A 26,130-nucleotide genomic window follows, 5' to 3' on the forward strand; every position below is an offset into this window, starting at 1 on the left:
CTTCGGACTTGCATAGAGAAGCTCAGGGGTCAAGGTCAGAGGTCGCTTTCCCCGTAGAGGGCACTGGAGAAGGCCACATAGTCCAGGGCTCCAGCTGGAGCCCCGGCCCCCTTGTAGAGCGCCATGCGGCGGATGCAGTACTCGGCCTGCTCCACTGGGAGTTCCTGCCGCAGCTCCTCAGGCGTGATGTAGTTCTGGGGAAGAAGAAGGATTGAGGGCCCACAGGTCCTGTTCCCTGCCCCTGCCCGCCAGCCCCCTGCACCGCCAGGGACTCACCTTGTCTCCCGCCAGGATCTTGAACGAGGCCACAACCTGCTCAGCCGTGTCGGTCTCGGCTGTCTCTCGGGTCATGAAGTCGATGAAGGCCTGGAAGGTCACGACCCCGGCTGCGTTGGGGTCCACCATGGTCATGATTCGAGCAAACTCCGCTTCCCCCTGCAGGGTTAGAGGCCGGGCACCGTGCCCGGGGGTGCTTAAGTCAGGAGGGCTCCTGGTGTCCCCCTGGCCTGGCAGCTCCAGCGACAAGGTGCCCCCTTTCTCCATAGACCATCCGCTGCAGCCTTAGCTCTAGGTCTGGGAAATCCTTTCTGCTAGGCTGTGCTCTGCTTCCTGCCCACGGCAGTGCCCCCTGCTGCCCGTCGGTCCTGACCTTTTCCTGGGCCTCTCTGTAGTGCTGTTGCTGTGATGTAGAAACGTTGCAAGCTCAGGCTTTGGAGTCACACAGAACAAGGTCCAAATCTAGTGTCTTTGGGCAAGTTAATTTACCTCTCTGAGCCTTTGGTAGCCCCTGTGTGAAATGGGGTAATTCTCCCCAGCCCCAGCGGGTGGGTGAGGAGGAAATGAGGTCGTGTGTGAGGTGGGAGGGACACAGGCACAGGTGGGACGGCTGGGACGCGGCTGGGGGACACTCACCAGGTCGTAGCCCATGGAGATGAGGCAGGCCCGGAAGTCGTCGGGCTCCATCATGCCATTCCGCTTCTGTAGTGAGGGAGCAGACGTCAGGCTCAGTCCCCAGCACCCGCCCCCACGCTGCCCCTAAGGCCACCACCGCACAGGGCTAAGCCCCTGCTGACCCGGTCAAAGTGGTTGAAGGATGCCCGGAACTCGTTGAGCTGCTCCTGGCTCAGGCCCTTGGCGTCTCGGGTCAGTATCTGGTTCTCCACCTCGTTGATGGTGCGGGCAATGGAGGTGAGCAGCTGCTCCCAGCCCACACGGATGTGCTGGGAAAGCAGAAGACAGGCTGGGTCAGTAGGTGGCCAGTGCCTGGCCACTAGGTCTGGCTCCACCCCCAATTCACTGTATTGACCCTGGGCAAGTCCTCCCCCTTGCTGGGCCTCTGTCCCCATCTGGAGGTTCCACAGAGTGACGTCCAGTGGCCCTTCCTGCCTTAAAGTTTGATGATTTATTACGTATTACGTATTGATCAACCGGCCATGGCCAATCCAGGCCTGGGTTTAGACTGCTCTGTGACTGGCCAGGTCACTTTCACTCGCTGGGTCTCAGTATCCCCACAAGTACATTGGGGGACCTGGCCACGCTGAACTGGGGAACCCCTGGGGCAGATGTGCTGTGTCCAGCTGTGGCCGCCCCAGGCTTCCCCAGCCAGTGCCGCCTCCCCTCTGTCCTGAGCGGGTGTGATCCCACCTCCATGCTGTAGACGGTGTGCTTATTGTCGAACACCAGGTTCTCCTGCAGCAGCTGATGGTCACCCTCCAGCTGGTCGATGTTGCTCTTGTAGTTGATGATGTTCTGCTCCTGCTGCCGCAGCCCTGCCATGTGCTCCTCCAGAGAGCCGGCCATTCCCGCTGCCAGGCGCCCCACTTCCTGCAGGGGGAGCCGGGCAGAATGAGGGCTCCCAGCTCCCGGTGGCCCAGCCCTGGCCCTGCTCTCCCGGGCTGGCTCCATGATCCCAGCCTTACCTCCACCTTCCCCTGGATCCAGGGCCCGACGGCATTGGCCTGGGCTGCAAACTGCCGCCGGAGCCTCTCGTTCACCTGTTGCCTTGTCAGCTCCTCCTGCAGCGTCTGGTCACGGCTGGGTACCAGCTTTCGGACCTGGGAGGGAGGCTGGTTGTGCCAGGGGCAGCTCTGGGAGTGGGAGATGGGCTCCAGCCCCTCACACTGCTCCCGCCACTCTGAGCCAAGGCCTCAGGGCTGTGGGGGGCAAGCTCTGAGCACTCAGCCTCTCTAGGCTCGTTTCCTCATCTGCAAAATGGGGCCCATGACATCATTCTTCATGAACTTAGATTGTCTTATAAAGGATGTCCACACACCAGATCTAATTCTGCTTCAATCAGGCCTGACAAGGGCTTCCCTGGTGGCGCAGTGGTTAAGAATCTGCCTGCCGATGCAAGGGACACAGGTTCGAGCCCTGGTCTGGGAAGATCACACATGCCACGGAGCAACTAAGCCCATGTGCACCACAGCTACTGAGTCTGCGCTCTAGAGCCCGCGAGCCACAACTACTAAAGCCCGCCTGCCTAGAGCCCGCGCTCCACAACAAGAGAAGCCACCTCAATGAGAAGCCTGTGCACCACAACGAAGAGCAGCCCCCGCTCGCTGCAACTAGAGAAAGCCTGTGTGCAGCAACGAAGACCCAACACAGCCAAAAAAAAAAGAAAGAAAAAATCACGCCTCACAGGAAAATGCTGCTGTTACGGCCATTTTACAGATCAGGGTGGTTAGAATGCATCTGAGCAGGGGGAGGCAGGGAAAGGCCACAGGCGGCACTGACCATTTCCCACTTGGTGTTGATGTCCTGTGGGCTGAGGGCGATGTAGGGGTTGGCGGAGCTGGGCCGCAGCCCGTATGTTTGGCAGATCTTCTGGATCTCACCCTGGATGCCCAGGATGGCTCCCCTCTCTCGGTCGGCCTCGGGCAATGTTGCCTTGAACTGTTCGTGTGCTGTCACCAGGCTCTGGGAGGGCAGGCAGGAAGCATCAACCAGCGCCCCTACTTCCCGCAGCAACAAAGGGCAGCAGCGTGCTCCGGGCCATCCAGTGGGGCCAGGGCAGCACTGGCAGGAGAACCCAGGCCTTCCGTCTCCCAGCACTCGGGAACTGGTGTTCTTCTCTGGTCCCCCATTCCCCAGGAGCCCCAAGGGGTGGCTGACAGAAACAGGCCGCTTCCCTGTCATCCCATCCAACCGCCCCACACCTGGAACCCCTGTGCCCACCTGGGTCTCCTCCACTGAGTGCACCAGCCACACGTCCTGCAGGTCCTCCACGGCGCCGTCCAGCCAGTTGTTGAAGGGTGCTACCCGCCGAGCAAACTCCAGCTGCAGCTGGTCGATGGTCTCTAGGAGCTTCTCCATCCGCTAGGGGCCACAGGGACGGCCAGTCAGCCGCCTGCCCAGCAGGCCCTCTCACCTCCTCCAGTGTCCAGCCTCCACCTCCCTGGCCCCCAGCCTCACCTCTAGCGCATCCCGCCTCTTCTGGGTCAACGTGCCCAGGTTGTCCCACTGGTCGCAGATGGCCTGGCAGCGGCTGTTCACCGAGGCCGCCTCGTGGTAGTCTAGCTCACTGGGGGCGGGAAGGGGGGCAACTTTGGCGCCAGACTCCAGCCCAGATTCCTTCCTGACTGCCCTCCGGGGGCTGGAACCTGGGCACAGTGGTGGTGAAGGCATAAGGGAGCCAGGGGAGGTGGGGGCGAAGCGGGGCTTTCCTAGCGCAGGGGCTTCCCAGCGCATTCCCGGGAGAAGGGGGTCCTCAGCTCCAGTCCCTGGAGGGGCAGGGCCTGGAGTTTCGGGGGCCGGTTTCCAAGAGGTGGCACAAGGCCCAGGCTGCTGGTGAGGATTGGGCCTGCCTGAAGCTGAAAGGAGCCGCCAGGTTTGGGGGCACGTCGAGCGCCAGTGTGGGAAGAACATGGATAGCAGAGCGGGGTCCGGAGATGGGGAGAGGGTTACAGGAGGGCAGAGTAAGTGGTGACGGGGAAGGACGTGGGTACCAAGGCAGGGAAAGCAAAAGGTCTGGAGGGCTATGGGAGCGGGGAGAGGGGGTGGGGGCCAGGTAGGGGCGTGGTCACCCCGGGCTGCCCGGCAGCAATCCGCGCCTACTTGAGCTCCTGGGCCAGCGCAGCGATGTGTTCCACGCGGTCCTGGTGCGCCGCCAGGTCACTCTCAAAGGCCTCGTGGCGCCGCAGCAGCGCCCGCACCTCCTGCAGCGAAGCCGACTCATAGTCCCGCTGGCTCAGCATCTCCTCCTTCCCTGCTCGGAGAGAGGCCCGGCTCAGGTCACCACAGCAGCAGCCGCGACAGGAGCAGGGGGTCCAAGCCGGGCTGTGTGACCATGGAGGGTCCTCATCTGTGAAATGTAGGTGATCACAACTGCCGAGCCTACCCTCGGGGTTTGCTCTGAGACACTAGTGTGATAAAGTTAAGTGAAGCTCCTGTTCCAGGGCATGGCCCGTGAGTGATGTCAGGGTCCCTTGACCCTGCACGATTTGGGGTGGCCCTTGGTACGCTTTTGGTATTATTCGATCGCAAAGTGCTTTCCAATGACTCTGTGAACCCAGTGGAGCCCTTGATCCATTTTCCTTTGCTTACCCAGTGCCTGGCACTTGGTAGACTCTCTATGAATATTTGTTGGATGAATGAATAATGAATGTAAAAGTGCTTTGAGAATGACAGTTACCATAATTATGCCAATAAGACCACAGTCACAGTAATTGCAGCAGCAACCATTTATTGAGTGCCTCTGCATTTTGCAGAGAAGGTAACTGAGGTTTAGAAGTTCAAAGACCTGTCAGGATCACATAAATGGCCGTATATTTAAGGAATTATTCTGTCAAACCACTGCTATTCAATATGTCCATAATCCATTATTAGTGTTCATTATTTTTTTAAGCAGGACTCATTCAGTTATAGGATTAAAATCCTTGATAGAATACAGAGCGAATGTTTTCACCCAGTGATATATTTGATTCATGCAATATTTTGGCATCAGTATACTTTGGGTATAATGTAAGTGATGTTGGGGGGGGACTCACCTTTGGATACGTGCCACATACACAAATAAAGTGCTAAATGACAAATTAATCAGAGCAGACCTACAGAAGACCAGAGCCAGGAGAAAGTTAGGGGCCTGAGTTTACAGATAAAGAAGCTGTGGCCCCAAAAGGGGCAGTGACTTGACTGCACAGCAAGTCAGGGTGGGACTAGAAAACAGATCTCCAGCTTCGTTGCAGAACACCTACCCCCGACCAGTCTCCACCCCAGGACAGAATCAGGCCCCGGAGGTACCTACCCCGGGTCCAGGCTTCGTGCAGGGAGGCCTTCTGCTGGAACTTCTCTGCCAGGTGCTGCAGCCGCTCCAGGCGCCGGATCTCCGAGAGCAGCCAGTCTTCGTAGCCCTTCTCCGCTTGCTCCAGCCCCCGCCATGCGTTGGCAATGTCCTGTGGGGCAGGCAGAGGTGCCCGCCATCACAGTTCACCCATTATACAGATGGAGACAGAGAGTCCAAGGTCACCCGGAGGATGTGGGCAGGGCCGGGGTCACCATCTCCCCTGGCCTGGCTCACCGAGACCATCTTGCCCTCAGATGGCATGAAGGCGGGCCGGTGGCTAAGCCGCAGCTTGGTTTGCAATGTGTTGAAGTTGATCTCCAGCTGGCACTTCTCCTGCACGCGGGGCGGCTTGTGCAGGCGCCGGTAGTCCCGGAAGTCTTCCAGCTTGCGCTGCATGGCGGTCATGCTGGGCTCGCCCAAGCGGTTCTCCAGCCACGGCACGGTGCGGCGGATCCATTCCAGCAGCTGCGGGGCCAGGCAGGGGCAGGGCAGAGAGCGCTGAGCGGGCCTGCCCACCTCGCCCACCCCTCTCCACCCACACCCAAGCTGTGGCCAGAAGCTCGGGCCTCAAGCAGAGTGGGGGTCCCCGCTCGTCAGGGCAGGAGCAGGATGGTTAACTTCTGAGTCCAGGGACCAGTGTAGGTCGGCAAAGCACAAAGGGCCAGGAGACTGCCTAAAGATGAGTGAATGGAGAAATGAACGAGTAACTGGATGGATGATGAGTGAATGACAGGAGCCTGGGTGGGCGGAAGGGGGCAGGGGGTGGGTAAAGATGGCAGGAGGAGGCTGGGAGAGGCCACGGCTACTCTGAGGAGAAGGAGGCTCTGCAGGTCCAGGCCAGGGCTCAGCTGGGTTGGGAGAGCACAGGTAGGGAAGAGGGGGAGGTCCTCTCAGCCCCAGCCTCACCTCACTGGCCAGCTTCTCGTACTCCTCCATCAGCTTCTCGTTCTCCTGGTTCACGGCCAGCACCTTGCAGATCCTGTTGGCGGCTGTCTCTGCCTGTGGTGAGAGTGGGCACAAGGGCTGGCGTTAGAACAAGCTGCCACAGACACCCCCGACCCAGCCTCCCTCTGTAAACCCTTCACACCTGGGCCCATGCAACAGAAGAGAGGATGAGGGGGCACATCTTGTAGGGTAAGGATGGGTTCCCAGGCCAGAGGCCTCTGCGCCTGAGCTCCCCCAAGGATCGAGTATGTGCAGCTGGGACAATGGCACTCCCACCCACATGGGGCCTGGCACCTCCAAACGTGGAGATGCCGCCAAGGCCCACACGCCCAGCCCAGGCAGCAGCAGCTGAGCTCCTACCTGCTCCGCCCCCGCGAAGGCGTGGTAGAAGCAGGAAACGTAGGTCATGACGGCCTTCTCATCGGGCTTCGGGGTGTTCACGATGTCTGTAGGACGGCAGCGAGGTGTCGACTGGCCGAAGCCAGGGGTGGGGAGTGGGCTCATGTCCCCACCCAGGCAGAGAGTTCCCTCGGGACGGTAGGGTGCAGAGACATCTAGTCATGGCCGCTAGCTGCCAGATGCCCCAAACCCAGCTCTTCCCTGGAGCCCTCTCGGATCACCCCAGGGCCTAGCAACCTCCCCCTCTGTGGGGTGAGGAGAGCATGAGGGCGTGGGTGAGTGAGCAGACACTGTAGCCCTGATGAGGCGCCGGTCCACACTGCCTGGTGTCTCTAACCATCCCATACCTTGGTCTGTCTCTTTGTCTGTCTTTCTCCTAAGTTCACATCCAGGGTACCAGGCACAGTAGGTGCCCAGAAAATGTTTGCTGGTTCAACTGACTAAAGCCTTTTGGGCACAGGGACAAGAGGCAGGACCCACCCGAGAGCAGCTCCCAGGATGGGTGCCCATCATGCCGCCAGGTGACCCAGGTTACTGGGATGGGGGTAGAAGTTGGAGCCATTACGTAAGGCAGAGGCGGCAGAGCCTGGTTCCACTGGGTGGAGAGGGACAGGGGACCGGATACGGGCTCCTGGAGAAGGGGGCCTATTGGCAGGGAGGATTCTGGCCAGGGAGCAGGGTGAGGGGCAGAGCATTCCAGGAGGAGGGAGAAGCAGGGGCAAAGGTGTGGAGGTAGGACCGTGCCGACTGGTGCGTAAGGGGAGTCCTCGCCTGGGCGAGGCTCACTCTCACCTTCTGCGTCCAACATCTTGGGGATGTCCAGGTACTTCTCTGCCACCTCGAAGGCAGTGTTCAGGTTGCCAATGGGGTCATCCTAGATGGTGTGCGGGGTGGGGGGTGGAGCGGGAGAGGTGAAAGGTCAGCTGAGGGCAGAGACTGGGGAGTCGGGGCTGGGGGTGGCAGAGGCTTACCTTGTGCAGTTTGGCGTAGTCAATGAGGTCGGGGCGGTGCCGGTGGATGAGAGCACAGAGGGCCAGGCCGTCCTTCCAGCTGCATGGAGAGAAGGGGGGGTGTGGGCGTCAGGCCTGGGTTCAAGCTGTGGCCCTGTCCTACCCTTGTCCCAGGAGCACCCCTATCAGGACGGCCTCATCTGTAAAATGGAGTAAAGTCCAAACTCCTTGGCTTGGCATTTAAGGCCCTTGATTGCCAACTTGGGACCATTTCCTCCAAGCTCATCATGGCTCCTTCACATCCTTGTGCTTAAGCTACACCAGTTTCTAGATGTTTTTGGTCTCCAGGTCTTTGCTCACACGGTTCCCTCTGGCTGGAACACCCTTCCCGGGATGTCTCCCGTGCTCCCTCCTCCAGGAATTTCCCCCTTGCCCTCCTGGATTCGATTCAACATTGACCGAGTCCTCCTATTTTCAGACACTGTTGCAGGAAGTTGGCTGTGACCTCTCCTGCTCTGTGGCTTATGCCAGGGCCCAGAGCCCGGCTGAGGCCCCACACGCTGATGGGCAGACGGACCTGGTGTGGAAGTTCTGCACGTTGACGTTGCGGTACGGCGCCGTCTTCCGCTGACACCACAGGAGCAAGCCCTCCTTGGCCGAGGTTTCTGGGCGGGGACGGGGGTGAGTGTTGGCTGGGGAGGGCTTTGGGCCAGCCCTCTCACCCTACCTACCTCGCCGCTCACCTTCCACGGAGATGTCCTGGATGGCGAAGCGAAGGATGATGGTCCAGATCATGCCCAGGGTCATCTTCAGGTTCCCGTCGACAATCTCTGCAGGGGGGGTGGGTGGAGACACACTCCACCTGGCACTCGAGGCCTTGGCTGCCCTTCCCCCTGCTCTGCCCTCTGGCCCTTGTCCCCAACCCAGGGCCAGCACCTAGTAGGCAGGTGCTCGATCATTTTCCTTCAAAATGATTCACTGAACACCTACTGGGCGCCAGGTCCTGCGCTGGCACTTTGGGTACCTTCGCTCCGGACAGTCCCTCCTGCGAGGCACGCACGGTTATCCCCATTGTTGAGATGAGGGACTGCACCCCCGGCCCCTGCCCAGGCCTCCTCCTGCCACCGCCTTACCTTCGGCACCGATGGACACCAGCTTCACCCCCTTGCTGGCAATGAAGTCCAGGGCCTTGTTGACATTGGCGATCTTGTGGAAACGCATCTTGCCTTTGTCTGGCCTGGGCAGCCTCTCTCCTGGGTGTGAGGGGAGAGGTCAAGGGTCAAAGGTCATGAGAGGAAGCTGAAGACATGGTCCTCAATCTTCCCCTTCCCTCAGCAATCCCCCTCCAGCACTCTGATGCCACCACTCCCCCAGCTCTCTGGGTTTTCCCCTGGGTCCTGGGGTCCCTGTGCACTGATTTGCACCCCTCACCTGAAATGACCTCCAGGAGCAACATGAGTTTGAGGCCATTGCGGAAATCCTCCTCGATGTTCTCGATCTGGGTGCCAGCCTTGCGCAGGTGCGAGTTGCACCAGGCAGTGAAGGTCTGGGGGCAGAGGACAGTGCTCAGACCCTAGTGCTGAGGACAGCGCCCTGGCTCCTCTGTCAGGGCAGATCTCAGAGCCCAAGGCACTGGATTCAAGTACTGGCTCAGCTACTGACTTGCTGTGCATCTGAGGCCAGCCCCTTTCCCTCTCTGAGATTTAATTCTCCTGGAAAAGGAGAAATGGGGTCTGGGGCCCATTCAGGTCCCAGTTTGGACTTGGGGTGCCTCACTGCTGGTACAACAGCTTGTGCCAGTCTCAAGCACTGAAGGGGGAATTAGAAACCTGTAAAGCAGACACTCCAAAGTATGGGGCTCTCTGAGGCACAAGGGTCAGTGCAGGGTGATACTGCCTCAAATCTGAAAAATTCTGGGTTGAAGCACAGATGGCTCTGAGGGACTGTGCACCTGTGTTTTTATTATCTCAGCCTCACCGACCTCTTAAGGCTGTCGTGAACTGGCCTTCAAGCAGACCATGAGGCTGCAAGAGCTTTCTGTAGGCTGTAGAGGATCAGCTGGACACTCAGGCCCAGCCTGACCTAGTTTCTGGAGGAGAATGCCCTCCCTCTCCGGCCAGAGTGTGCTTCCGCTTCAGCCTCTGTCTGAGATGGGAAGGGTGGTATATGACTGTGAGTCTTTGGGGGATGGCAGTGACCTAGAGCTTGTTGCACAAGTTTCTACCAACCTACCAAGCCTCGAGGACCTGGACTCTGCCATCAGCAGTCCTTGGTGGAATCCATACTTGGGCTCCAATCCCAGCTGAGCTACTCACTCTCTGTGACCTGGGATATGCCCCTTGACCTCTCTTGGGCTCAGTCTCTCCATTTGCACAATTAAGGGTTCAGACTCAGTGATGTCTCAGGTCCTTCTTCCCCTGACCTTGCAGGATTCTGGAATTGAGAGCATCTCCCCGCCACCGCAAAGCAGATACTCCAGGGAGGTGGCCCTGGAAATCATTTGGAATTCTTTCCCTCCGCTGTGTAAGTGGGTACTGAGCACTAAACTGACGGGGCCCTGAGCACAAGAGAGGGCAGTTGGATTCTCTGGACTTCCTTCCAGCCCTGGAGTCTCAGATGCTCTGGGTCGAGATAGGGCTGAAGGAAAGGCAGGACTGGGTGAGGCCTCCGTGGTGGAGGAAGGGGCATTCTTTCATTTGACAAACATGACTTTTAATGAGATTTGCTCCTTGCCCTAAAGGAACTCACAGTCAGTCAGAGTCCTGTTGGTCTGAGAAGTGCTGGGAGAGACTAGTATTGGGGAGACTAGGGGAGGAGTTCTTCATATCAAGTGGGGGACCTCTTGGGGAAGGTTAATAATTGATCAGAACTGTGATGGAAGAGCAGGAGTTACTCAGGCAGGGAAGGGCAGGCAAGGGCATCCCAGGCAGGCGCAGCCACAAGGTCAAGTGCTTGGCGATGAGAAACGGTTACTAGGTTTGCGGAGTTACAGCTATCTGGGCACCGCTCTGCGGGTGTTGGGGCATACGTGGTGAAAGGCAGGCCGGAGGGGCGGCAGAAGCCAGGTCATGCACGATCTTGAGTGCTAAGCCAGGGAGTCTGAACTTGATCTTGAGGGCAACAGGGGAAGCTTTCAGGCACAGGAGGGGGAGGGGCAGCACTGTGTTTTAGAAAGCTCGTTCTGGTTGCAGAGGGGAGACAAATGGCTTGGCAGAGCAGAAGGGAGAAGTGAGGAGGTGCCGACTGAGACCAGGGTGAGGGAGGAAGGGTGTCAGTGAGTGGGACAGGGCAGGATCAAGTGGATGAGATGGAAACATTTGTCCTTGCTAGAATATAAGCTCCCTGAGGCGATGTCTTTAATTTTGTCCCCTGCTGAATTGCTGGCACCTAAAACAGTGCCTGGCACATACTAGGACCTCCCTAAGAAACAACGAATGAATGTTTGCAATGAGGTTGAATAAAGAGCACTCGGTTATCAGGTGCGGGAGGCAGGAGTGCTTCAAGACATGGAGGAGAAGCAGGCATGGGGGTGAGACTAAAGCTGAGCACAGAGATGTTCATTACATTGTAATAAACAATGTTAGATGAGAAACAACCGGAATGTCCAACTGCAGGGGGTGATGATGAATTTACATAGCGTCTACTCTGTGCAATCACTGAATGAGTCAATGAGGTGGGTGGCTGTAAGTTGGGTCGGAAGGATTCTCCTGATATTTTAAGTGATGAAAGCAAGTTACAGACTAGCCTGTATCTTATGAGGGGCATGTGGACCTGGATCTGGGAGAGGCATGGGTGGGGGGTGGGGATAGGAGTTGTTGCAGAGCAGATGGCAGCTGGAGCCAGGGGCAGGGATGACATCACCGGGAGATTGCTGGACCCAAGGACCACAGCCCTGCTTGGAGACAGGTGCAGGAGGAACCTGGGGGGGAGGTGTGTCACCCCGGGCACCCTAGCCGAGTCAGCTGAGCCTCCCAGCCGCTGGGGTCGTCTCCTATCAACTAACCCAGCGGAAATGCTCTGATTCTAAATTCTGGGATTCTCAGATCCTGCAAATTCCACCAAACACCCCTGTTCCCCTGCCCTTTCCTGGACTCATACACTGTTGGCAAGTGCTGAGCAGGGTCTAATGACCTCGTGGTACACTCCTACCGCCGTTCTGACACACTCCCCAAAGTTTCCTCACTCCAGCCTGGATCATTTTCTCTTTTGGGTCCCCAGGTGTCCTGCCCCCTCCACTTGGGAAAGTCTGGGAGTGAAAATAGATCGGGGAGGGGAGGCCCGAGTGCCTTACAAGGCTGGGCCTGGGCAGCAGCTGCCCATGTGCCCCTCTCAGCTCTCCAAGGTGCTGCCTCAGCACGAAGTGTCTATCTGGCCAGAGAGTCAGGTTACCTACCACGAAAGGGAACCCAGGGCTCCCCTCCTCCCCGACCTTGTGGCCTTTTCAGCAGATTCAGGGCCCCTGGGGTGAGGAGGGGTATCTTGGGAAAGAATGGGGGTGGGGCAAGCAATGGGCAAAGACCCTCAGGTTGCGGGGCGCCCTGATTTCTGACAGCATATGATTTGGGTCCTATCTCAGCCCCCGTTTCCTCATTTGACAGTTGGGATAGAGTGACCACGGACACCACGCTGGAGAGAACACAGAGAGGGTGGGGAAGGGGTCTGGGACGGTTACCCCTTCCCCACACTCCCAAGTCCTCTAGCTGCCTGGCTGCAAGTCCGCAGGTGGGGTCTGGGAATATTTCACTAGAGAGTGGGGTTGTGGAGACAAAGACCATTCTTCCCGATCCCACTCACACCCCGAACTTGGATCTCCTGGGCTTTGCCCAAACCATATTCCTTAGCAGAAGTGGAGCAGTGGGCCCAGGGGAATGAACCCTGTGGGGTGGGGACCCCAGAAACTCTTCTTGTCCTCCTAAACCCCTCGTGAGGGTCTCCAGCCCTCTCTTCGGGCCCTGGGGGACAGCAGAGGACTGATGGTCAGAGCCTGGGCGAGGAAGTGGCACTGAGGGTTAAGACAGGCTCTGCCCCTGACCCGCTGAGATGCCAAGGACAAACCGCCTGGCTTCTCAGGCCTCAGTTTTGCCATCAGGAAATGGGCTAACACTCACTTTCCGCTGCTGCTTCTCCCAGGCCGGGTCCAGCAACAGGTCACGGTCCCAGTCCTCCTCCTGTTCCATGTACTCGCCGCCCCTGCCGCCGCCGCCCGCGAAGGGCCCCTCCCCGGTCCCCAGACCCTCGGGCTGCATAACCATCATCATCTCGCTCGGGTTCCCGGCTCCGCTCCGCTCGGCGCGCTCCAAAACATGGGGGCCGCGTTAAGTAGCGCCCGGCCCAGCCCCGGATCGGATTCCTGCTAAATATGGGGGAGGAAGGAGGGGCCGGATGGGGGCGAGGCCACTCGGGTCGGGACCAGGCAGCAGGTTGTCCTGAGGCTAGGAGACTGCAGAATTTGGGGGCACTGGGGTGTACCCCGTGGCGGAGATCCGGGGTTCGCGTTCCGGCTCCGCAGGTTGGGCGCTGTGTGACTCTTGGGAAAGCCACGGGCCCTCTCTGAGTCTGTTTCCTCACGTGTACAACGAAGATGACGATAATAATAGTGGCTGCAGACTGCTCTAGAAGCTACCTTTTGGGCCTCCTCATGACCCTTTTCCTGCGCCGCGCTGGTGGGAAACAGGAAGCACTATTCCCATTTCACAGTCAGAAACACCGAGGCGCCGAGCTGTTTTGAATGTTTTCTGGGGTGATGAAGGGAGACACTAGAGCATGGGGAGGGGCTCCAAGCCAGCTGGATGGGCCGAAGCAGGGCTATTAATATCGGGGCGACTAGGGGGAGAGGGGGAATGTGCTGAGCCGCGAAACACCCACGCCACCGAAGCTGCAACTCAATCCTCCCGGAGTGCTGGCCCGCGGGACCAGCGTGCGGGACTTCTGCGGGAGGGGCGGGGCCTGCGAGGGTGGGCTGTAACCGCGCTGCCCTACCGGCTCTAGCGCCAACGAGATTCCAAGCATCTCTTTGGCTCGTTCGGCCGTTCAATCACATCTCCGTATCTGCGGGCCCTCCCCGTGAACCTCAACGCTCGCTCACCGCTTCTGAGCTTCTATTGGTCGTAGCAGACGTCCGTTTGCCACTCTCCCCGCCCCAATACGGAAGCGGCGGGGTACCCGGGATCCGACCGCTAGTGGGTCCAGGCCATGGGGCAGCCCTGGGCTGTGGGGAACCCGGAGGCGGCGTCCGCGCGGCTTCCTCTTGTGCTCACCGCACTGTGGGCCGCGGCCGTGGGCCTGGAGCTGGCTTACGTGCTGGTACTGGGTCCCGGGCCGCCCCCACTGGGACCCTTGGCCCGGACCTTGCAGCTTGCGCTGGCAACCTTCCAGCTGCTCAACCTACTGGGCAACGTGGGGCTCTTCCTGCGCTCGGACCCCAGCATCCGGGGTGTGATGCTGGCCGGCCGTGGTCTGGGCCAGGGCTGGGCGTGAGTGGGGCACGGGATCTGGCGGGGGGAGAAGTGGGAGCTTTGGGCAGGGGGAGGGCCTCAGGACCTGAAGATGTTAGAACCAGTTTACAGTAAGATCCGCTTGAACCAGACGGCAGAAGGAGTATCATTCATCCACTTACAAATATTTGAGTACCTACTACGTGCAAGGTACTATTCCAGGCACTGGAGGTACAATAAAACATATTCCTGATTTCAGAGAGGGGGCAGATGATAAACTTCAGGCATAATAAATCAGAAAATAATGTAGAATGTTAGAAGGTGTTGGTGGTAAGGAAACAGAAAGAGCAGGATAAAGGAGACTCAAAGTGCGGTTTGAAATAGGGTGGTCAAGGTAGGCCTCATTGAGAAGGTGGCATTTGAGCAAAGACTTGAAGGAGAGGGGAGAGTTAGCCACAGTCATCTGGGGGAAGAATGTTCCAGGCAGAGGGAACAGATGATGCAAAGACTCTGAGACATTTGTGTGCCCAGCATGTTCCAGGAACAGCAAGTGTGGCTACAGTGGAGTGAGGGGGGAGAAGTCAGAGACGTAAAGACCTTGTAAGACCTCGAAGACTTTGCTTTTTACTAGAAGTGAAATGGAGAGCCATTGGAGGGTTGTGAGCAGAGGAGGGACATGACTTAGATTTTATTTGCTTGATTTATTTTTTTCTTGGCCGTGCCAGGGATCGAACCCGGGCCCTCGGCAGTGAAAGCGCGGAGTCCTAAGCACTGGACCTCCAGGGAGTTCCCCTGACTTAGATTTTCAAAGGATCAGTCTGGCTGCTGGGGTGAGACTACACCAGTTGGGACAAAGGTGGAGTCAGGGAAGCCAGGCAAGAGGCTGTTGCAATAATCCATGGGGGAGCTCATGGTGACTTGGATGGAGGTGGTAACAGTGGAGGACAGGAGAAGTTTGCTTCCAGATGTTAGAGACCAGAGAAAGGCCTCAGGACTGGGGCTCTCAGAGCTGGAAGAGCCCTCAGACCTGCTGTGCCAGGAATGGAAGGGCCTGGGAAGTGGTGTTTAGGCTGCATTTACCTGTGAAGAACCTGAAGCTTAGAGGGGGCAGGGGCTGTGCCTGCTTCCCCAGGATGGGCTCAGGGGCTGACCGAGCATGAAATGAGGCACTCAGAGCTGCTGGGGGAACTGACCCTGTGGTTCCTTCCTTGCAGTTACTGCTACCAGTGCCAAAGCCAGGTGCCACCGCGCAGTGGGCATTGCTCTGCCTGCCGCATCTGCATCCTTCGCCGGGACCACCACTGCCGCCTGCTGGGCCGCTGCGTGGGCTTCCACAACTACCGGCCCTTCCTGTGTCTGCTGCTTCACGCCGCAGGCGTCCTGCTGCACGTCTCTGTGCTGCTGGGCCCTGCCCTGTCAGCCCTGCTGCGAGCCCACACACCCCTCCACACCGCCGCCCTCCTCCTGCTGCCCTGGCTCATGCTGCTCACAGGTGGGGGGCCAGGGAGGCCTCCAAAGAGAGGCAGAGGCCCATTCTGGTAGGCGATGGGATTTCCGGCTGGTTCTCTAGGCAGCGCCCTGGGGACCTAGTCCCAATGTCAATTACGGGAGGTGAAGGGAGCCTGGTATTCACTTGGGTGTGCGGTCTGGTAAAATACAGGGCCTCAACCTAGGTACAGAGTTCTGGCTGAGAGAATCAGGGGAGGAAAGACTAGTGGGATTTCACCTAGAGGGGAATGGGACGGTGAGAGAGCATTCTGAGTGGGGGGCATTCGGAGCTAGGGGAGCAGTGTGAACAAAGGCTTGGAGGTTGGGCACGGAGTAGTGAAGGCATTTGATGGGAATTGTGAGAATTAAGGCTAGGGCAGTAAGTGAGGACTGGATGGTGGAGGGCCTTGAATGGTGTGTGAGGAGATGGTCCTTACTTGTCTGGGCAGTGGGGAGCCAGTGAAAGTTACAGGCAGGGGAAGGTCCAGTCTTCGGAAGTGGGGAGGGGATGTTTTGAATCAGGAGACTGATTGAGAGGCTGTGTTCTGGTTGACACTTTCCTCTGACACCACCCAAGGTAGAAACCCCACTGGTTTTTTATACTTTGTTCTCTGCCCCCCAAAATGCTTTGGGCTTTCTTTTCCCTGACTCCTTCCTCCTGACCTGTCCACGGTCCTCTCTGTAACCTTGTCGTGCAATTACTAAACTCCCTGACCACTCTGAGTAGTGGCTCTGTCTCCTCATCCTATCCAAGCCCAGCTCTGTCCCCAGGACCCCCTCCCTGCAGCCCAGGGGGGGTCTTGGGAGGCCCAGTGAGGCTGTCAGGGTCTTCCTGTGCCCACACTGGCTTCCTGAGCAGCCCTCCTCTGCCCTCCTCATGACCCCCCTGCCTCCACTGAGACTCAAGCCCTCCAGCTGCTCCTGTCTGCACGCCCCCAACCCCCGGTTATCCACGGTCTCCCACTCACTCCCCGCAGTCACTGAAGACTTGGGCTCCGGCCCCTTGTCTCCCTCTCAGTCCTGGGCCTTGCTGAAGGCATAGGTATCTGAAAGCGTGGGTGAATGGCCCCAGTTGCTCAGCTTCTTGACCTTTTCCTCCCCTCCTCCCTTCCCCTACGCCCACATCCCCACCCCAGTCGTGTCAGAATCCAAAATGTGTCACCTCCCAGAGCACCCCTCTCTCTGCCCCCACCGCGTCTCCTATCCATCTCTCACTCTGTGCTCCGCGACCCCCCTCCGGAGCTCCTGGCCCTCACCTTTCTGTCCATCAGCACCTTCCCCCTTCACCGCCCCAGGTCCAGCGTAGCGCCCGCATTTCCACCAGCCTTCTGCAGCATCTCATCTCAAGCCTTTTTGCTCCATCTTCCTTCCGCTGTGCCTTCCTGGCTTCTCTGTGTCTGCCCTTGGCTGCGGAGAGCTGCCAGAGATGCCTGGTACTATGTGGCAGTCGGTGTCATGTCAAGTTCATGGCTGCTGACCTCAACAGGCCCTCAGCGGTGCCTGGCTGCCCTGGTTTCTCATAAGCTTCCTCCACCTAATGGCTGCAGCTCAAACCTTCCCACTTTCCTGTCCTCCAAGCCCCAACCTCTCCTGAAAATACATCACAGAGGAAATTAGACATCAGATGGCACGTCCAGAATTGGCTGTCCCGTCCTGGAGGCAGAAGCTCTCTGCCCCAGCTTCTCCTGGTGCCCGACCCCTCCTCCCTGCCGGGAGCCCTCACACCGTGGGTCGCATCTCCTCCTCACTCCAGGCTCCCTCCACTGGCTTCCTTCGGGTTTTCCCACCTGGTACAAAGCCTCTCTTCACCCCACGTCGTCCTCTTCCAGCTCATGCCTTCTGGCTCTTCCATCAGCAGCCAAGTCAAAGGACTTGCCTGGGCTATAGGCTGCTTTTCCTTGCCTCCCACCCATTCCTCCACCTGCTCCAAACTGGCTTCTGCCCCCACCCGTCCTCTGAGACTGCCACAGTCCCCAGGCCTCTGTCTCCACAAAACCCAGAGGACCCTTCTGTGTTCTTTTCTTGCTTATGAGACCTTTCAGCCTCATAAAACTGCTGGCCTTCAGCCTCCTTAAAGGGCTCTACGCTTGACATCCCCGATGGCTTGTACTTTGGGGTTTCCTCCTTCCTTCCTGGTTTCCCTATATCTGATCCCTAAGGACCTGGTTTCCTGGCTGAGGTTGAGACGCCATTCTCATCTCCCTACCCACTCTGCCGGGTCTCGGAACCGCCCAGGTACCAACCGCTCACAAATCTGTGTATCCATCCTGGGCTTCTCTCCTGAGCTTCCAGAACTGTCCACTCACTTGTCTCGCACTTGTCTCACCTCTCCATCCTGCCTCAGGACCTTCACACAGAATGTGTTCTCCCCTCTTCACTTAGCAAATACCTCCTTAACCTTCAGGCATCACCCAAAATATCACTGTCAAAATAGATGAAGTTTATTTCCCTGAGCCTCTTAATAAGTTTCCATGTCATCTCCCCGCCAGTAGGCTCTCTTTTTTTATTGAAAAAACATTCACATAACATGAAACTCATAATTTTAACCATTTTCAAGTGCACAATTCAGTTGCATGTAATACATTGGCAGTGTTGTGCAGCCATCACCACTGTCTAATTCCAGACCATTTTCATCACCCCCAGTACCCATTAAGCAGTCACTCCCTCTTTCCCCCTAGTGCCCCCAGCCCCTGGCAACCACTAATCTTCTGTCTCTATGGATTTGTCTGTTTGGGACATTTCATATAAATGGCACCATACGATACATAACCTTTTGTTGTCTGCCTTCTCTCGCTTGACATAACATTTCACGGCATCTTGTAGTTCATTAGTTCACCTGATACTTACTACCTTCTGCGGGTCAAGATGATGCAACATGCTGTACTTTTCCATTGTCACACACATCACAGCTGTAATTAAGTAACTGAGACATGATCTCTTGAATGTCTGTCTGTGAGCTCCCTGAGGTCGGACATGCTACCTGCCATTCATCCTGGTATTCATGGGAGGTGCTCACAAGTTTGTGATGCATGAGTGAAAGTCGCATCTAGGGCAGGGGGCTGTGTCTGCCCGTCTCACCAGTGTGTTTCCATCAGCCGGCATGGGTTGACCAGGGAGCAACAACTCAGTGTTTGCTGAGCGGAGGAATGCGCCCTGCTTCGTGGTGGAGTGGGGGACTGGAGGAGGGCAGGAGCTGGGCTCTGGGACGGCTGGGCCTGCTGCTTCTCCTTGACCCTCTCTGCTCTCTCCTTGCAGGCAGAGTGTCTCTGGCGCAGTTCGCGCTGGCCTTCGTGACCGACACGTGTGTGGCGGGTGCACTGTTGTGCGGGGCTGGACTGCTGTTCCATGGGATGTTGCTGCTGAGGGGCCAGACCACGTGGGAGTGGGCTCGGGGCCAGCACTCTTACGACCTGGGCCTCTCCCACAACCTGCAGGCGGCCCTGGGGCCCCGCTGGGTCCTTGTCTGGCTCTGGCCCTTCCTGGCCTCCCCGTTGCCGGGGGACGGCATCACCTTCCAGACCACAGCTGATGTGGGACTCATGGCTTCCTGACTCCAGGAAGAGCCTGAGCTGTACAAGGAGTGGGGAACAGGAGACGGGACTCAAATAACTCATTTCAGGCCCACCCCCAGCCTCAGAAGGGGCAGGCTGGTACGCTGGTACTGGATGCCTGCTTCCGGCAACTCCAGCCCCGCCCTTAGCCTTGCCCTTGCCCAGCTTGGACTCCTAGTGTCCAGGGCTTGGGCCCTGCGGCTCTGCCTCTATCAGTGGCCCCTGAGTACAGCGAAGGGTCTGGCAGGGGGCTGCTAGGCCTGCCCAGCTGCCCCTTTGCCAGGTTAATAAAGTGCCCACTTGGTTCTTGGACTCCCTCCGTCTTTGTGGGTTTCTGGACCTTCACTGTTTCCAGGGCTGCTGTTTTTGGTTCCTCTGATTGGCAGGCCTGGGAACCACAGAATGCCTGAGGGTGTGAGCAGCCAGGGCTCTGCCTCCTGCGGCCTTGGGGCGGGGCGGTGGGGGCGGGCTGGCCAGCAGGTTAAGGCAGAATGTAGTGTCCCAGGGTATGAGAGTCCAGAGTTCTTTCCCAGGTTCAGTGCTTTATAATAAGTTAGGAACATTTCACAGCAACAATTTCAGTGAACTTCTCTCCAGCTAACCCAGTGCACTGGGCAGCAATTATGCAGGTGATAAAGCTCTGAGATTTGATGTGATAAGACCACGGGGTAGTAAATGGAGGAGTCCGGATTTGAACCCAGATCTTTGTGCTTTCTCCTTCACCCTTGAACAGCCGAAAAAATCAAGGCAGAGAAATCAGGTGGGGGTGTTCAAGCATCCGTGCTGGCTGGATGGTGCTGAGACTGCTAAGCTCCTCCTCTCTGGACTCTTCAGGAGCTACTTGTTAAACACTTTTATTTAAATATAGTAAATAGACATTTCCAGTTAAATGTGGCAGGTTTAAACATGTGAGTTTGTTTCCTCTTAAAATCTAAAATGATAGTAAAGAAATTAAAAATGATGTAAATTTACAAAGACAAAGAAAATAGGAGGGAGACAGCACTAGACCAAAGAGCCTGATAACATTCTGAAAGAGGGAAAGTGGGTAGAGGCTCATTTACTCTCTTAGAGAATTAGAAGTTGAAATTAAGCGTTCCCTTCTTGGAGGGGCCAAGAGGCAGCCCCATTGCCTCCAGGAGCCCTGGAGAGGTTCACCGTGGAAGGCAAGGTTTGGGGCTGACAGTAGGGACGGGACTGATTCAAGGTCTCTATGAGAAGCAGCTAGGTTGCCCCGCCCCCCAGGACCCACCTGACCCCTCGCTACCCGGCTGGGGTGGAGGCGGGGGCTTTTTGAAGAAGCTTTGCATCTCCGGGGGCCCTGGGGAGGGTGGGGCTGAGGGACTGGACCAAAAATGGAGTTAAGTGAAAACCTACAAGTGCTGCTGGGGGAGGGGGGTAGTCCTTCAGTGACATGGCAGGCTTGCCTTCCAAGAACCCGCAGAGAAGCCCACCCTTCTGACAGGCCCCGCCCATGCCCACAGAGGTTTGAGCTGCTAAGACTTCTTTGTTTTTCTAAACAGCATGCTCTATTACTATTTTTTAACTCTGTTAGGAACTTGGTGTACCTGTCACTTTGTGCCGTACATAAGCATTGGAAGACTTCTGTTTCCTCTACTGCTTTACCCCTCACCTTCCAGAATACCTTCTCTTGTTGTTTTTTTTTATAGTGAAAAGATACAAGGAAATATTTATAAAATAAAGAGAAACAACAACCTCCCCCCCCCCCATTTAAGAAATGGATACTATTTCCTTTGAGGTCCCTGCTGTGCCCCTCCCTGGTAGAGGAAACACTGTGCTGTCTTAATCATCCCCTCGCTTTGCTCTGTGATTTTATTACATATGTTTGTACTGGTTTTGCATGTTTTTGAATTTTATATGAACGGAGCCACACAATGTTTATTCTTCTGTGATTTGCTTTTTCCTTCAATATTATGTTTCTAAGATTTATCCAAATTAATGTGTGTGGCTGTAGAGCATTTCTTTTCCTTGCTGTATAGTGATCCATTGAATATACCACAATTTATTTTTCTTTCTTGTCCCACTGATCATTTTATCTACCCCTGTATACGATCTCCTAAGATCTACTTGGCCCTTGCTCTTCCATATAAATTTTAGAATCAGCCTGTCAAGTTCCACCAATAAAAACCCCCCTTGAAATTGTGAATGGAACCCAACTGAATCTATAGATCAGTTTGGGGAAAATCAACATCCACATGAAATTGAATTTTCCAGTTCGTGAACATGGTGTATCTCTCCATTTAATGTTTTCAATAAAGTTATGTATGTTTTCTCATAAAGATCATGCCTTTTTTGGTTAGATTTATTCTTATGTATTTGATATTGTGATGCTATCATGCATAGTTTATGAAAATAATTTTCTTATGTCCAGCAAATCTAAAACTTATTTACTTGAAAATTCTTCTGGGTTTTCTGTATTTATAATCATATCTATGAAAAGATAGTTTTGTTCTTCCTTTTTAATTTTTATATCTCTTATTTTTCTTATTTATTTATTTTTTTTGGCTGTGCCACGCAGCTTACAGGATCTTAGTTCCCCGACCAGGGATTGAACCCAGGCCATGGCAGTGAAAGCCCAGAATCCTAACCACTAGACCACCGGGGAACTATCTCTTATTTTTCTTGCCTCTCTGTCTGGGTGGAAGAAAGGGTGGCTACCCTTGACTTGTTTCTCACAATAGAGGGAATGATTTCAATATTTCACCATAAAATATGTTTGCTGTGTTTTTTTATTTAATAGATGACTTTTATTGGGCTGAGAAAGTTCCCTTCTATTCCAAGTGTGTTGAGTTTTGATTCTTTTACTTTCATTCTCTGCCTCTTAAGAATGGCCTGTAGATGGATTGTTTAAATCTTTGTCTTCTAATAACTGAAGTACAGTCAATTTTTTTTGGCCACGCCACACAGCATGTGGGATCTTAGTTCCCTGACCAGGGATCAAACCTGTGCTCCTTGCAGTGGAAGCACAGAGTCTTAACCGTTGGACTGCCAGTCAGGGAAGTTCCAGTATTTAGTCATTTTTATCTATTGTAATTAACGTTCTTGGATATATTTCTTTTGTTTTGTTGTTTTTCCTGTATAAAAAAGGATCCCAATATCAAGGTATAGGGAAGGGGAGGAACAAGGGACATACCCCTTGGTGTAAGGACACAGAGGGGGCAAGAGGAGGATAAGCCTCAAAAGGAGGGGTGGGAGGGGAATGTCATTAAGGCAGCAAAATATTCTCTATAAAAAGTTGGAGTTGTCTCCATAGCCTCAGAGATGAAGGCAGAGATCACCTACTTAGTGGGGGGCTCTCCACTCAAATGTTCAAAGGAAGGGAAGTGTTGGCTTCTCTTCTCTTGGTTCTGTTGCAACCATTCCATGCCATGGCTCACTCTGGGTTACCTTCTGCCTTATGTAGGTAAGAGTGCTGCAGGGCTTGGAAGGCAGAGATTCACTTGTGTGGGTTAAAAGCATCTCCAGCAGCAGCTGTGCTCCAGACTCTTCCATCTCAGGTACCACCGACTGCACGGGGCGGGGCCCTCTGGGGGAAAAGGCTCCTCGGGGTAGAGACACATCTCGGGGCCAGTCATCCTCTGGGGGCAGTCCGATCAGGTCAAAGACCTTGCCTAACTGGTCAGCTTCAGAGTTTCCACAGAAGAGAGGCTTTCGACGAAACATCTCTGCAAAGATACAGCCAACACTCCACATGTCCACAGGTGTTGCATATGTAGACTGCAAAAGAACTTCTGGAGCACGGTACCAGAGTGTAACAACCACAGGTGTAAGTGCATCTGGTAGCTGTAGATTCTGGCCAGGCCAAAGTTGGCCAGCTTGACTGTCCCACCACTTGTCACCAGAATGTTCTCTGGCTTCAGGTCTCGATGAACGATGCAGTTGACATGAAGGAAATCTAGGCCTCTTAGAAACTGGCGCATCAGATCCTTAATGGTCTCCACTGGCAAGCCTGGCGGGGGTGCCTTGTCCAGATATGTCCTTAGGTCTTGGTCCACATGCTCAAACACCAGGGTCACTTTGGTCTCCTGGTCAGTTTGGGCTGTGGCACAGACGGCCATCAGCCGCACAACACTGGGATGCTCAAAAGCCTCCAGCCGCCGCAGTAAAGCCACCTCACGGACTGTGCTGATGGGCAGGCCCCCTCCAGCACCTCCTCCATTGGGGACTCTTACGCTCTTGAGGGCCACAAAGTGGCCACTGTGGGGATCACGGGCCTTATACACCGTCCCATAGGCACCAACACCAATCTCAGCCACTGGCTCATATCGAGGGGTAGCCATTCTCAGACCAGAGGAGACCCTCACCCCGTGTCTGGAGCTGCGGGGGCGGCCCATTGTCGGGGCCCCGGAGCTGGTTCCTGTGGCACCATACACTCGAGCTCGGTCCAGGGCAGCTGGACGCTATGGGCCTGACCATAGACCTTGGATATATTTCTACTCCTTTATTTTGTGCTGTTGTCCTATCTTGGCTAGTTTTTTACCCTTTTAAGTTATTTTTTGCTGGGTGTAGAATTCTAGGCTAATAGTTATTTCCTGTCAATATACTGAAAATATTATTCTGTCTTCTGGTGTTTATTGTTGCTGTAAGTCAGCTGTCATCTATTTCATTGTTTTGTTGTTACTGTTCCTTTGAAGATACTTTCTGTCTCCAACTGCTTTTAAGATTTTTTTGTCTTTGGTATTCTACATTTTACTGATGTGTCCAAGTGTGGTTTTCTTTGTATTTATCTAAATGGGATTCCTTAGGTTTCTTGATTCTATGAATTGATGTCTTTTATCAGTTCTATAAAGTTCTGTCATCTCTTCAGATGTTTTGTCTCTACTGGAACTGATTAGACCTTCCTACTCCATCCTTCTTGTCTTTTTAAAAAAAATATTTATTTGGCTGTGTCGGGTCTTAGTTGCGGCACACAGGATCTTTAGTTGCAGCATGCAAACTCTCAGTTGTGGCATGTGGGATCCAGTTCCCTGACCAGGGATCAAACCTAGGCCACTGCATTGGGAGCACAGAGTCTTAGCCACTGGACCACCAGGGAAGTCCCCCTCCTTGTCTCTTAATAGCTCCTATTTTCTCTGTTTCTGGCGTTCTGAATAATTTCCACAAATCTATCTTCCAATTAAGTCTTTCATCAACTGCAAACCAATCTATTGAAGTTTTTTTGGTTTTTGTTTGTTTTTAGTGGTTGTACCAACTCGAGTTTTATGTGTCAAATGTTTTATTTTTCATTTCTAGAGGTTGTTTGGTTCTTTTTCAAGTTTGCCTGCTCATTTTATATACTCTTGCTGTCTTACATTTTAAGGTTTTTTTAAATTAATTAATTGATTGATTGATTATTTATTTTGGGCTGCGTTGGGTCTTTGTTGCTGCCCACGGGCTTTCTCTAGCTGTGGCGAGTGGGGGCTACTCTTTATTGCAGCATGTGGGCTTCTCATTGCGGTGGCTTCTCTTGTTGCAGAGCAGGGGCTCTAGGTGTGCAGGCTTCGGTAGTTGTGGCTCGCGGGTTCTAGAGTGCAGGCTCAGTAGTTGTGGCACACGGGCTTAGTTGCTCTGTGGCATGTGGGATCTTCCCAGATCAGGGCTCGAACCCATGTCCCCTGCATCGGCAGGCAGATTCCTAACCATTATGCCACCAGGGAAGCCCAAGTTTTTTTTTCAAATTAGTGTTATTTGGCCATGCCATGAAGCATGTGGGATCTTAGTTCCCTGACCAAAAATGGAAGAATTATGAAAAAAGACATGGGGTCCAGGAATTAGGGAATCTAGCCCAGAACATGGCAAACAGAATTCCCAGGAGAAGTGCTCGCTGCAGTTCTAGAGAGCCAACAGCATTCACTTAGGCAGGGGATGAACAGAAGTGTACAGAAAAAAGAGGAACCGTCAGACTGGGAGGAGGAAGAATTAGCAATCGGTATAATATAGAAAACTAAGCAAATGAAAAAAACAGGGCAATTATTAACTCCATGAAAAATAAGTACACAAAAAAGGTAATTTAATTATAGCCCAATTCTTGGCTCTGTAGTAAGTAGATAACTTGCACACAGTAATCCAAACAGTGAGTATGGATTTACCTAAAAACTGGGGAGAAAAGGAGAGGGCAGGGTGCTCCCACAAGAGAGCTATAAGCCTCACCTATTACGATAGGGAGCCAAGAAATAATGTCTAAGCATAAACATATTTAAAGAATAGCTAAGAGAACTGTAGCATGGGAGCAGTACTGGGGAATGGGGAGAGGCTTGCAGGATCTTAGTTCCCTGACCAGGGATTGAACACGGGTCGCTGCAGTGAAAGCACGAGTCCTAACTGCTAGACTGCCAGGAAATTCCTGAGAGGCTGTTTTCTTGTTATAAACTACCGAATTCCATAGTACTAAGTAGGTACATGTTTTTAGATACTTAAAAAAAAAAAAGAAGGCACCACTCTCCTCATCCTTAATGTACAGTTTCTTGGAGCTCTAACTGGTGAGGGCATTGGGTATCATGCACAGTTTCTTGCTTTGTATTGCTTTATTTACACTGTCCAGACCAGTACAATTCACATATTTTTTAATAATAGGTACATTGTATTACATCATATAAATTCACATTAGGTTGGGCTTAGGAATAGTTTCTCCACTTTCATCATCATGAATAACTTTGAGTTGAACCCAGATCAGACTTCTTTGTTCCGAGTTCACACAGTTCATCACTTCACTGGAGTGAAAGGGATTGTGAGGTCATCTGGCCCAGCCCCAGTGACACAGCTCCAGTGACAAAGGGCCCAATACCTGCTAGGGCAGGCCCTTATCAGAATAAGCTCTCTCAGGAGACTCTTCAGGTTAAGCTGAAATCTCTCTGACAGCGACACTCGCTCTACCTGTCTTTCCATTTCCAGACGAAACCTCCTGCTTATTCCAGCTGTGCCTCAGTCAGCTTGATCTAGAAAGTCTAGACCACCCTGATCCAGTTGGTTTGTTTGCGAGTGGCTGGACTGTGCAGAGAGGAGGGGGATGGGGCTCTTTCTCTGGTCCAGTCCCCTTGCTTCTCTTAACGTGGCCCCAGAATGCATTCATTCCCTGGGGAGGACAG

General features: G+C 54.6%; 2 protein-coding genes and 1 pseudogene across 4 annotated transcripts; 1 reads left to right on the forward strand and 2 right to left on the reverse strand.

Annotated features, from left to right (window-relative positions):
• Positions 1-8: 8 nt before the first annotated feature.
• ACTN3 (actinin alpha 3) lies at positions 9-12,833 on the reverse strand (the record flags this gene model as incomplete). 2 transcript variants are annotated; one of them, XM_079707696.1, is made up of 21 exons in its annotated part: positions 9-194; positions 277-435; positions 913-978; positions 1,074-1,220; positions 1,645-1,824; positions 1,920-2,054; positions 2,734-2,916; positions 3,175-3,315; positions 3,412-3,520; positions 4,054-4,204; positions 5,243-5,390; positions 5,516-5,746; positions 6,188-6,280; positions 6,587-6,672; positions 7,418-7,499; positions 7,597-7,675; positions 8,153-8,240; positions 8,319-8,405; positions 8,709-8,828; positions 9,007-9,121; positions 12,684-12,833. In XM_079707696.1, the coding sequence occupies 21 exons, from the start codon at positions 12,831-12,833 to the stop codon at positions 36-38; spliced, it is 2,709 nt and encodes a 902-aa protein (XP_079563822.1). In that variant the 3' UTR covers positions 9-35. The 2 variants fall into 2 exon arrangements, with proteins under 2 accessions (XP_079563822.1, XP_079563823.1); XM_079707697.1 differs by lacking the exon at positions 913-978 and having other exon boundaries at positions 12,684-12,776.
• Positions 12,834-13,767: 934 nt separating this feature from the next.
• On the forward strand, positions 13,768-19,360 carry ZDHHC24 (zDHHC palmitoyltransferase 24; the record flags this gene model as incomplete). Its single annotated transcript, XM_079709159.1, has 3 exons — positions 13,768-14,048; positions 15,224-15,501; positions 18,753-19,360. The coding sequence occupies 3 exons, from the start codon at positions 13,768-13,770 to the stop codon at positions 19,046-19,048; spliced, it is 855 nt and encodes a 284-aa protein (XP_079565285.1). The 3' UTR covers positions 19,049-19,360.
• Positions 19,361-22,439: 3,079 nt separating this feature from the next.
• Positions 22,440-23,482, reverse strand: LOC307056387 (cyclin-dependent kinase 4-like; annotated as a pseudogene). Its single transcript has one exon. The product of its transcript is annotated as a cyclin-dependent kinase 4-like (transcript).
• Between the last annotated feature and the right edge of the window lie 2,648 nt (positions 23,483-26,130).

Source organism: Hyperoodon ampullatus (assembly GCF_949752795.1).
Source record: "Hyperoodon ampullatus genome assembly, chromosome: 7".
NCBI classification, from domain to species: domain Eukaryota; kingdom Metazoa; phylum Chordata; class Mammalia; order Artiodactyla; family Ziphiidae; genus Hyperoodon; species Hyperoodon ampullatus.